This window comes from Meles meles, chromosome X (genome assembly GCF_922984935.1).
Source record: "Meles meles chromosome X, mMelMel3.1 paternal haplotype, whole genome shotgun sequence".
In the NCBI taxonomy this organism is placed as follows: Eukaryota; Metazoa; Chordata; class Mammalia; order Carnivora; family Mustelidae; genus Meles; species Meles meles.
The window spans coordinates 27,027,127-27,039,226 of NC_060087.1; the positions used below are offsets into that span (position 1 = coordinate 27,027,127).

Consider the following 12,100-nt stretch of genomic DNA (forward strand, 5'->3'; position numbering starts at 1 on the left):
CTCCCGTTTTTGTCACTTGCCTGGTATGTATTGGAGTCACTCAGCTAGTTTCTGGGTTTCTTACAGAGGGATTTGTTCTGTGTGGAGGTGAAGACTGAGTGTGTCTGTGGGAGGAGGTGACTTCAGGAGGTTCCCATGTTGCCATCTTAACTGGAACTCTCTGAAAGGGGGCCTATTTTACACAGATCATCTACAGTCATACCTAGGAAAATAGTAAGATTTTCTAGGTGAACCTACAGGCTTAAGAATAATTAGGTCTTCAAATGTATGCCAAGTGGAGAAACCCGGAGGTACCACCTTCACCAAGGCTAAAGCTAACATCACCAAGAATGGGATGGACCATTGTGACATGCCTCCTCTCGGAGGTGTGGGGGACACATTGTTGCTTGTGTTCTATTCCTGCCAAAAACGCATACCCCACATCTAATCATGAAGGGCACATAAGACAAACCCAAATGGAGGCACATCCTACGAGGTCACTGGCTTGTACTCTTAAAACATGTCAAGGTCTTTGAAGACAAAGGCAGAGAAACCATTCCGAATCAGAGAAGATCAAAGAGGCAGGACTAAATGTCATGAGCTCGTGAATTAGATTCTTGCCCGGATCAGGGAAACACACATAACTATGAAAGACGTTGCACGGTGACAACACTTGAATGTGGCTGTGTGGATGTTATCTTTAATGTTGTTTATTTTGCTCATGGTCATGTGCTTATACAAGAAAATGTTCTAGTTCTGGGGAAATTTACCCAAAGTATTTAAGCATAAATAAAGGGGCATGATGTCTGAAACTTAACTCTTAAAATGGTTTGGGAAGAAAATAGACTATGTGGAAGGAAAAAGTAAATGGCCCAACATGCAAACAGTTGTTGAATCTGGATAAAGGTCATATAAGGGTTCGTTGTGCTATTCTCGCAATGTTTCTGTGAACTTGAATGATCTCAAGTTACAGCAGAGCTAAAACTGGATCCTCTGTGTGTATATAAAGTAATACAAATGCACATACGTATATGTAGGTATAGAATTTAAACCTCATGCGACTATCTACCTATAACCCTTGCTGTATAAGAAAAGCGCTCTGGGGGTAGCTGGGTGGCTCCACCCAGTGGTGGTCTGCCTTTGGCTAAAGTCATGATCCCAGTGTCCTGGGATTGATCCCCACATCAAGCTCCTTGCTCAGTGGGGAGTCTGCCTATCCCTCTCCCCCTCCACTCTTGTGCTCTTACTCTCTCAAATAAATAAAAATCTTTTAAAAAAATGGCCACTCTCAAACATCCCCAACTTCTCTCTCTCTCTCTCTCACACACACACACACACACAATATTGTTTATTATAGAAAGTCTGACGTGTTGCTGCTCTCGTGTTATCAAGTAAGTCCATGAGCTCGGAGCACTCTGCTGTCCATGGAGTGATGGAGAATGTGATGGTCTACTCTAGTGGTCATGCTACTGTGGGAAAGAATTCTGTTTGTGTCCTTGCTACATTTAATTTGAAGGAAAGTGTCTGCAAGTGTGCCAGTGCTCGTCTTGGTATTCATGCCACCATTCAGTGTTAGATTCAGGGAATGCCATCCCCGCCCCACGGGATACAGCCCTTCATCTGGGTGCTTTCCCCTAAACACACATTTTGCTTGCTGGTGCACAGTCCGCACCAGCTTGATCCGTTTTACATTTCGACTGAAATAATTCCCTCCCCCCCCCAGCCTGTGTCAAGTGTGGGATGGAAAGCCAAAATGCCCTTCTGAGTCCATACGCGGTTGCGGTGGCCATAGTGAAGTGTTGGGTTACTCGGTGACCTAGTTTCATGCCATCCAAAGAGCCCTTTGGGGTGTTTCAAGTAAAGGCAGGTTTGGGGAATGGCAGGAGGAATCCAGGGTGGATTGAATAGTCTTGGTGTACGTGGACTTCAGGGGCCATCGTTCATGACCGTACTCGCTTGGGCCGGTGTCATCAGCCCACCTTCAGAAACTGAAGGTGATTCCTAGCAGAAATGCTGTAATACTCACTCAGCATCATTCTTAATGAGCTTGCCCCTCCCCTCTTACAGAATCACTAGATTTCACCTGGTGGACTTCACAATCTCTTTGGGCCCCTGGGGTATGAACACTGCTGGGGAACACGCATTGCGGTCAGAGGCAAACGTCACCCCTTTTAGGGGAGCCAAATGGGCTCCTTCGTTCCCTCGCCACCTCCGCAGTTAGCACGGAAGCAGAGCAGGACAGGGGTGAGGGGATCTCCTTCTAGTCCTGATGATCATGACTTTGAGGTAGGGCTATCCTCCCCCAAACCGGTTCTGGGGTATCCTTTTAGTTGAGACTCCTATTGCTCTGACTGCCCCCCGAGATTTGGCGTGTTAACAGCAACAGAGCGATGAACTCTGAGAAGCAAATGTAAATCACACACCGGTTAATTCCTCTGCTTGTGACGACTGAAGCAGGAAACCGAATGAACACTGCAACTGCTGCACCAAAATGATCTGCTCCAGCTCTACATGCTTGCCACGTTTGGTCCAGAAATTTCCCCTGTGGGCACGCATCCCACAGATAAGATTTTGGTATGAGTGACATGACTACACAAAAGACGTTTTGTGTGTACTGTTTGTCACTGGAGAAGACGGGAAACAACCCACATGTCCCACCGAAGAGGGCAGCTTAAGTGGTATGGCACTAACCTACACTGGAATATTGTGCAACTATTAAAAAAAGGAACGAGAATGCATTTTACGTACTGAGATGGAAACATTTCTTGTGATATAAATAAGAATGGCTGGATCTCAAGTCTATTCCTAAGTTTAAAAAAAACACAAACCCAAGGTACAGAGTCGAGTGCATAGAAAGCTATCTAAGGTGTCAGAAGAGGACAAAAGTAGGACCATGTGTTTGTAATTGCTTTCACGATTGTGATCGTCTGGAAGGAGACACAAGAAATTAACATTTGCTCACAGGCCAGTGTGCATGATGTGGGAATAAGGTATTTTCACCATTTGGCTTTCTCAATTTTTCACTCGTCAACCATATCAACGTATTATGTCATTAAAAATCAAAGACAAAATACCATACTCGACACATTTTGTAACATAACTGCGTGCTTTATTGAGATACACAGTAAAGCAGTAATATAATACAATAGTAAGGCATATATTTGGTGAAGTCTGATATGTTGTGAAAATGCAGTAAAACTGAAGTTTAAAAAAATAATTAGTAAATGTTACAGTGTTGGTGTTAAAACACAATATATTATGATACCCAAGTAAGAACCCAGTACCTGAAAACAATGACAGAACATGCCATGTGATGTTTATGCTTCAGTTACATTATGATTTACAGTTTTAATACTTGGTGGTTATAAAGAACACGAAATAATGTCCAAATTATGCTTAAAATGTAGCAATAAAGCTCAGTTCTTATTCAAATATTTTGACAGACTCACTCCAGAACTAACATCTAAAAGGTAAAACGAAAAGATTAAAACAAAATTATGCACTCTATTTACCTCTGCATTTAGAATGAAACTTAAAACTGCTTAGTAGGAAGTAACACAACCCCTTGCTTTTAATTGTGGTTAAAAAAAAAAAAATCCACAGGGAAAGGAAAAAGTCTGGTGTCACATAAAGGAAAAAAAAATGCACGACTAAAACCAAATCTTTGTCATTCTGTTACCTTAGAGCTTTGGGTTTTCTTTCAGAAATGACAGTGGGGGGAAAAATGGAGAAAAATGTTCACACAACGGACAAGTAGTGGGGCTGTGAAATCAAGTGTGCACGATTATTAGGAACACCCCAAAACCAAAGTGAGGTAGAAATAGCATGAGAAGCATGTTAATTATCGTTAATAAAATAACAGACAAAACCCACTCTGCAAAGTTACTGACACTGACCTAAGAGGTAACAGATTTGCAAAACAACAGGTCACACGCTGATTCCTAGTGAGTGAATGATTAAAAACAAATGAAAGGCTAAGAAGATGAGAGAGTAGAACTTGTTCCTACCAGTTAGTCCTCGTGGGTTACTCTCTCTTTGAACAATGTTTGTGTCTCTAACCTTCCTCATCCACCAGCAAGGGTTTTGGAGTACCCTTTGGAACATGGGAATCCATCTACGTTTCCCCTTACAGACCTGTGTGGAATTCCTCCTAGAGAAATGAGAAGTAGGGAGGAAACAAAGCTCACACACAGGCTTCTGGGTAGGGATTTCACAGGAGCACACTGTGATGAGGCTCTTACACACCTTCCCAAGGGCTATTTTAAATGAAGTCTTGTGGCATTTAAAAACTCCTTGTGATGGGGAAAAAGCATCTTTAAGAAAGCAAGCAAGCAAGCAAAACGCCCTCAATTACCCACTGCTGTTTTCACTGTGAGGTGAGGGAGGAGTGTGATTTCATTGTAATTACAAAGCTCTCTATGTATGGGTATGAACATTCATCCAATCCTTTACTTCAAGAGTGGCCCCCTCCCTCCCAGGGGTTGGCTGTGAATCCACAGCCCTCCAGCCCTACCAGGAAGTCCTCCTTACTGTCTGCGAGTTAAAAATGTCTTCTGATGTCGTGACTTCCACTGAAGCATCCTTACATGTAGATGCAGGCACTGGCAGCAGCGGGAAGCTGACTGTCCCAGCTGAAGGACTACTCGGACAGTGAGTCCTGTGTGTTCATTCCTACGTCCCTTTTTAAAACATTCAGTACCGTAGCTGTCAGTGGAAAGTTTCAGATGAGAAACAGCTGGAGCCCCGGACAATGTTTTAGTGTGGGAGTTGCCTCCTGGTTTCAGGCTCTAGGGAAAATTCCTTCTAGACCAAGCAGGTAAGCCTGGATGACCAGAAGCAATCTCTTTCCGGGAGGAAGTGGCCAGATCACTGGAACAAGAAGTTTCAAAGGTCTCTAGAAAGTCCGGACTATTTTATCTATATACCTACAGTATTTACATACTTCTAGACATATAGATGCAGAAAGCGAGAACTCACAGCCAGTCCCACTCAGTCTCCAGAAAGGGCAAAGTGATGTAGTCATTTGTGGTGTTAGAGGAAGTCCTATCTTTACTAGGCCAGAAAAGAAAAAAAAAAACCCATGAATTTCATATGGATATCACGCTAAAACGATGCGAAACAATGCGCTGCCTCAAAGTTTGTGTGTGTGTGTGTGTGTGCGTGTGTGTCTGTGTGTCTGTCTCTGTTTTTAGGGGTTTTTATAAACAACTTTTTTTTTTATAAAGCACACTTTAGTTTACAATCTTTCTTTATAACTGTTATAAATTTTTAAACAACCCAAAATGCGTTCCATATAAAGAAATGGCAAGTTATTTAGCTATCAAGATTTTACATGTAGTTTTCTTATAACTTTTTTTGTACAATTGCATAGACGTGTAAAACCTGCCATTGTTAACAAAACATAACAGACTTAGAAACTACTGAAATCTACAGTATAGTACCACTACCCTTCACAAAAATATAGATTTTTTTTTTCTTGTAAACTCTTACTGTCTAATCCTCTTTGTTGTATGAATATTATAAAAACCATGCGGGAATCAGGAGTTGTAAAACATTTACTCTGCCCCTTCTTCGTCTGTCATGACTGAAACTAAGGACTCCATCGCTCTGCCCAAATCATCTGCCAAGTGGAAAAGGCTTCCTACATTGTGTCCTGGAAAACAGAGAGAGAGAGAGAGAGAGACGTGACACTCGGTGCAGATCACATCGCCCTGACTCTTCACCATCTGGGAGGTCCTTCCCCACCTCTAGCTGAAGACAACACAGAAGCTGCACCAAGGGTCTACACAACAGGATTTGGTTGTTCACCCATTTCCAGGAAGAAGCAAAGCCTTGTTAATGAAGCCATTCCACATTGTTAGTATCAGCTTAATACCGGATCAGCCTGCCATGGTCGTTTCAGTGGAAAAGTGTCAGAGAGCGCACTCATCTTCCCAATGGAAGCCTCTAGCCGGAGGCTTCCACGGAGAAGCACAAGGTTGGAACAGGACCATCTCTCGATGGGATGGACTTTCCCCGCCTCGTCGTGGGAGAGGACTTACTGTGCCCTTGTACTTGAATTCTCGGTTATCATCTACTTCCCCCGCCCCCACAGCTGTCACCACTGCCAGTGCCACTATGTATGGTCATCACCATCCTCATCACCGCCACCATGACCACCACACGGGATCTTCACTTCCAGGCTCTTTCAAGCCGCCGGCTCACGTTTAAGGCTATGGTGGAGATTGTTTTTCAAGTAAAAGCAGAGAGAAAACAAACTCTTGAATCAACCTCTTTGTATATTAACATTGGAATTTGGAAGCTTCCTCAGGAAAATCACTTTGCATTCCGGGTGACTCTAGAGCCTAATTTCAACAGGACCCCCATGCAGAGCACGGATTTGGGTATCCGGTGAATCCACTTTTGTTCTCGTCTTAAATGGAGGTTAACGATCAGAAGAGCCTTCTAATAATAATGTGACATGACCTAGCACTGATCCCCCAGCATGGAGCCCAAAAGCATCCCCATGTCCCTGCTACTCTGCGGCAGAATTCCAACCTAGAGGAAGCTAATTTGAGACCGGCTTTATGACTTGCCTTTTCCGATATGTCCCATATTTTTATATAGTTAATTTTAATTCTTGGACATTACTAAATCATTCTCTTCTTGGAGTACTGCCTTTAGAACTCAAAATGCTTTACAAGGCTATTATTGCCTTGCCATGTATCAACTTTACGGATTCTCATAATTGTTAAAATCCCTGTAAAAAGTAAAGATAGACTAGGGCAGGAATTCTGTTCTAGTATTTACTTCAAGAGACCTGTCGTTTTTCAGTACATGAGAGAGAGGGTCTGAAAAGGATTCAGAGGCCGGCACTTACCCAGTGTTGGCACCAGATCAAGTTAAGACTTACTAAAAGTTTCACACCCTTCGGCCATTTACACGAAGGTGATCACGTTTGCAAATCTTGTTGACCTTCATCAACGCAAAGAGTTTCAGTGAGAATCAGTTGGGTTTTAAGAAATCACCTGGAATTTTGCTTGAGATGGCAAAGAGGAAAACTTGGACAAAGCAGGTGTTCTACTCAGAGACGGGGCCGGGAGCGTGGCAGCCCTTAGTGAAGAACTGAAGTCATCTTTGGCTTTTCAAAACCATAAAAACCACCGGAGGACCCAGAAGGTTCTCTGCTGCTCCTTAGAGCCGAGAGCACCACCTACTACCTGATGCCACCAGGCTAAAGGGCTTCCTTCGTATCTGCTTGTATCTGTTTTGCACAGCCCAGCCACCCTATTATTCGCATGTAACTGAAAACGAGTGGATGACCTGAAATTTTTCAATGACTTGCTGTTTTAGCAGTGATTAAGGAAGCCAGTACAAACAAAACCCAAGACTCTTCCAACCTGATACCTGGACAGAAGTCACACTATTTCTCATCATCCCCCTCTAACTATAGTAGAGTCCACCAGGGAGGTAGAGAATGTCTTACAAAACCTAAACTGAACAGGAAAGAAATTACTGATAATAATCAAAAAGTATCTACTTAAACCCCAGGCTAGGGAATGTGGCATGCAATTCACGAGTGAATGCCTTGTAGATTACATAGCCATGTGGTGCTTCTACTCCTTGAAATGATGTTCACTTACTACCCGGAGGGAAAACTCTCGAGACTCTCCAGAGGCATCATTTCTAGGGGTATCTGATATTTTAAAAGTGGCTGGGTAAAAAGAGAGGTTGGTTATTCTTAATACACCACACACCCTCCCCCAAAATGTGAGGTGGCCTTTCACCTGTCCGGACAGTTTTAAATGTTCACAAATGACCTCAAGGCTCTCCCTGCACTAGAAAAAAGAACCACCTTCCGAGTCCCCTCACTGTATCTATAGTATGCCTTCCATTACTTTATTTATAAATACCTGTTTCACCAGACTAATGACAGCAGTGTTTTTCATGGAGGTGTTCATTAGAGCCAGAAAAATATTCTATCCCTTTGACAGAATACTGCCCCAAAGAATCGTAACTCAATCCAGTGGAGGCATAAAACTACAGTGTGATAGGGATACAGAAAACAGATCTGTATCCTGGTTCTATTATCCGTGTGTGTAAGGCAAAACATCAGTGAGGTCATTAATTTTACCTGACAGATTTTTCCAAAGTCAAAATTAAAATCTCATACTACGAACGTGAGAGGCACTGAGAAGGAGGCCGGACTATAGGCATCTTCAGTCGGCTTCAGGCACAAGTTGACATAAAAATGCGTCCATAGAAAGTATTAATCCATTCTTAAGTGAGGATCATTGAACACAAACACCATGCACTGAACATGAGGGCAGCGGTATGTTTTTCCAAGCTGGCGTGAACTGCAACCCATTTAGTCCCATGCCACCACTGCCTGAAGGAGTTGTTTTCTGCAGTGACTGGAATTGAGACTTTCTGGCAGAGGTCCAAGACCTCTAAAGCAATCTGGCACTCTGCTTTTTTTTTTTTTTAAAATACAGTTCCCAAATAAATGGTTAGCATTCACTTGGCCACAGCAAAGCTGGGGTAGTGAAATTTGTGTTCCTCTTCTCTATAATTTAATCTTTGAAAAACTATCTGATCTACTGTACCTTTGAGGTGATTTTTTAACAATAAAAAAATCACATTGATTCTGGGGTTTTCTAGAAACGTATCTGACTGGAATACGGCTCAGGTAATAAAATTTCCAAATGCCTCTCTGACTTGAATGATACACGGGCTGGCCTTTTCTAAGATTCATTTGTTCATGAGAGAAACATGTTCAGGGCACTCAAAATTAAGGTGGAGCTTTTCGTAAAACTTTAAGAGAAATTGTAAGGGGCACTTACCATAAGAATGAACCCAAAAAGCCTCACCTAAGAAGTAGTGAGCCAGGCAAACCATCAGGAGCATTCACTGCTTCACCAATTCGTTTCCTGTTTCCCCTCCCAGCCTATCCCCCCCCCCCCCAGGACCCCAGTGTCCCAAGCCTTGGCAAAAACACTAAAGGATCATTAAATTCATTAGACTTGCACGGCATGGTGTTGGCAGACTTTCCAGTATGTTTAAATGAATCAGGAACTCCTCCTGTCTAGCCTGTTGCTAAGGGTCTAGAATCTTATTGTCAGCACTCTCTCCCCGTTCATCCTGTCTCCCAGAATAGTGGATGTTATGGCCACCCATGGAAGAGCTCTCCTTCTCGCATCCTTTATGCTAAACTCTTGGTAAGGACAAGCCTGTTTCCCTTGGGCTGTCAGTCAACACTCTGTCATCTACTAGCCCTCTGATTAGGAAACTGAATGTTCAGATGCTGTTTCTGATAAAAGTATGCAGCAGCTTTCCCTGAAAAACCTCACACCACATTTAGCGATAATATCGTACCCTACCCCCCTTTTAACCCATAAATAGGCACTTAAAAAACCCTCAAGACTCCAAACGTTCAGTTTTTATCCTTATTATGTTCAACCTGGGTTTCCAAAAGCCAAGTGAAGACAGAGCGCTTTCTAAAGGGCTAGCTGACATGGTGTGAGTCTTTCCGATACCATTTTCTCAGGGGGCAATTCAGCAGAAGAGTGTGGCCCTGGACCCTGATGGCCTGGATGCAAATTCTGACTCTGTCACCTTGAAGACACTGCTTACTCTCCCACTGACTCAGTTTCCCAGTTTGTAAAATGGGCTTGATAAGAGTACCTACCTCCGAGGTTTGGCATGAAGATTACCTCATGAAAAAGATGACAAGTGCTTAAAACAGTGCTTGGCACAGTAAGTACTCAAAAAAAAAAAAAAATGTTAGCTAGAGTGGGACAGGAGTGTAGGAATGAGGAAAAAAGAAAACAAAAACAAAATGAAGTCATTTCAGAAGAATAAAAAACCCAGGGCATTGGCAGAAAATGCTAGGGTCCTGAAAGTACACAGAAACTTGAGGACTCCTCAGTTCTGTTGGAGGCCAAGTTTACGCTGAGGGTTCTGTTTGTGTGACAAGTGGCAACAGATGATGAACTGTGGGCTAACGACCTAGGGACTACCAAGGGTTGCCATTTCACAGAGATTCCTGTTCCCCAACCCCTGGTCCTGTCGTCATGGTGATGACAATGGCAATGAACATTTGAAGAATGTTCCTCATGAGCTGCAAGTGGAGAGGTGACTACCATCCTTACATGATGACACATGTAGTACGTACATGCGCGTGCATACACACAATTCTTACACAAACGCCAAACATAGAAAGCGCGATGAGACACACAGAAGCCGTGGCTGTGAGCCTGAGTCTCACTAACCTCTCTCATTGGCTTCCCAGGGGTATTTCTTCCTTTAATAATGGAGAGAGGAAGAGGCAGAGATATCAGAAAGGAAAAAAATGCATAAATATACAGTTTCATACCAATTTTGCCGCTTTTACCAAACAAAAGTTGAGAAGACAATTCATTCATTCCCTTCTGAAAAAAGAAAAAAAAAAACCAGAAACAAAAAGAACCCGAAGGACACATCCAGTCAAATAACCTTTACATACACTTAAAATCAGTGTAAACAGATAACACAATCCAGGAGACGTAACTTACAGAATCCATAGAGTTCATGTGTTCAACTGGATGAAAGCTGGCACAGAGTAGGAATCTGACAAATTGAGCATTGGTTTTCCAGGACAACTTTAGAACCTCAAGCTCAACGTCCAAAAATCTCAATCATCTCTTTACTCTCGACAGTACACCGAAACATAAACGGGAGTGCATGTGTGCGCCAAAGTCTGCACCCCAAATGCAAGGCAAAATGCCACAGAGGCGAGAGCCCATCCCCTTGGGAGATTTCCTTCTATCTGGTAGAAGCTGAGCACGCCCATGATGAGACTGGGGGCATTTGAGAAAATAGGAAAAAAAACAACACACAACAAAACAATGGGGGGGGGAGGAGTCCCACTAACGGGCAAACCACAGAGCCGGAACGAACCCTCAACTTCCTCCTCATAATTCAACAGATTTCAGGAGCCTTCAGAGTAGACTGCTGAAGACTCACTGGCCTTTTTTTTTTTTTTTTTTAGAGAATCCTCTGACTGACTGTATGAGTTTATTTATTTTTGAAAAGCAGGTTCTAGTCAAGTTTTCTAGGGTAATATTTATATCGGACAGAACACTAGGGACCTCTGACCATACCTAGCACATCTGGGGCTTGCAATTTCCTCTCATCACCAGGGTCTTCAAGTGAAATACTATTTTTAAGACTCTGAATTGAGCGATGGTACATTCCTGAGACCATCAATCTTAGGTGAAAGCCCAGGATTTAGAGCAGATAAAAACAAGCTGTGGGAGACCCTGTGTAGCATCTCCTGTCCCCCTCAGAGCCCCCCATGCTCAAAGGCTGCAAGGACTAATGCACCCTGGGACAATGTGAGGACTGCTCATTCAGACCACAGAAGTATGGCGCTGCTATTCCAGAAGAAATCTTTCACAACTCAAGTTCACAGTCTAAAACTTCTAAGATACATTGACCCACCCTCCCTCTCTTCCTTCTTAATTTTTCCAAGTGAGTCAGAAATTTCTTTTAAGTATAGAAACTACAGGGGTGCCTGGGTGGCTCAATCAGTTGAGGGTCTGACTCTTGGTTTTGGCTCGGGTCGTGATCTCAAGGTCTCGGGATCAAGTTCTGCGCTGGGCTCCATGTGCAGCATGGAGCCTGCTTGAGGTTCTTTCCTCTCCCTCTGCAGCCCCTACCCCCACTCTTTCTCTCTAAAATAAGTGAATCTTTAAAAAAAAAGTATAGGGGCACCTGGGTGGCTCAGTGGGTTAAAGCCTCTGCCTTCGGCTCAGGTCATGATCCCAGGGTCCTGGGATCGAGCCCCACATCAGGCTCTCTGCTCAGCGCGGAGCCTACTTCCTCCTCTCTCTCTGCCTGCCTATCTGCTTACTTGTGATCTCTCTCTGTCAAATAAATAAAATCTTTAAAAAATAAAAATTTAAAAAAGTACAAAACTGTATGCTTGATCACGTAAGCATGGTCAAGATATTCATGACATTCCTCAAACCAGGGAAAAGAGAGAAAAAGGGGTATTGGCTCCTAGTTGTGGGTGTTGCCAGTGGTAGGCCCATACCAGATGAAAGGAAAAGGGGAGGGAGGAGAACATTATTTCATTCTTTTTTAAAAATTTTTTATTTTG

General features: G+C 43.2%; 1 protein-coding gene across 15 annotated transcripts in view; it reads right to left on the reverse strand.

Moving 5' to 3' along the window:
• Window positions 1-3,087: 3,087 nt before the first annotated feature.
• DMD (dystrophin) overlaps window positions 3,088-12,100 on the reverse strand; it is a 2,324,635-nt gene continuing 2,315,622 nt past the window's right edge. For 9 of the 15 annotated variants that reach the window (XM_045994540.1, XM_045994546.1, XM_045994545.1 and 6 more), the window contains one exon: window positions 3,088-5,632. In XM_045994540.1, the coding sequence (XP_045850496.1) occupies window positions 5,535-5,632 (98 nt within the window). In that variant the 3' untranslated portion in view covers window positions 3,088-5,534. Of the gene's footprint in view, window positions 5,633-10,229; window positions 10,262-12,100 lie in introns of all 15 variants that reach the window. The other 6 variants (XM_045994543.1, XM_045994542.1, XM_045994549.1 and 3 more) reach the window with 2 other exon arrangements.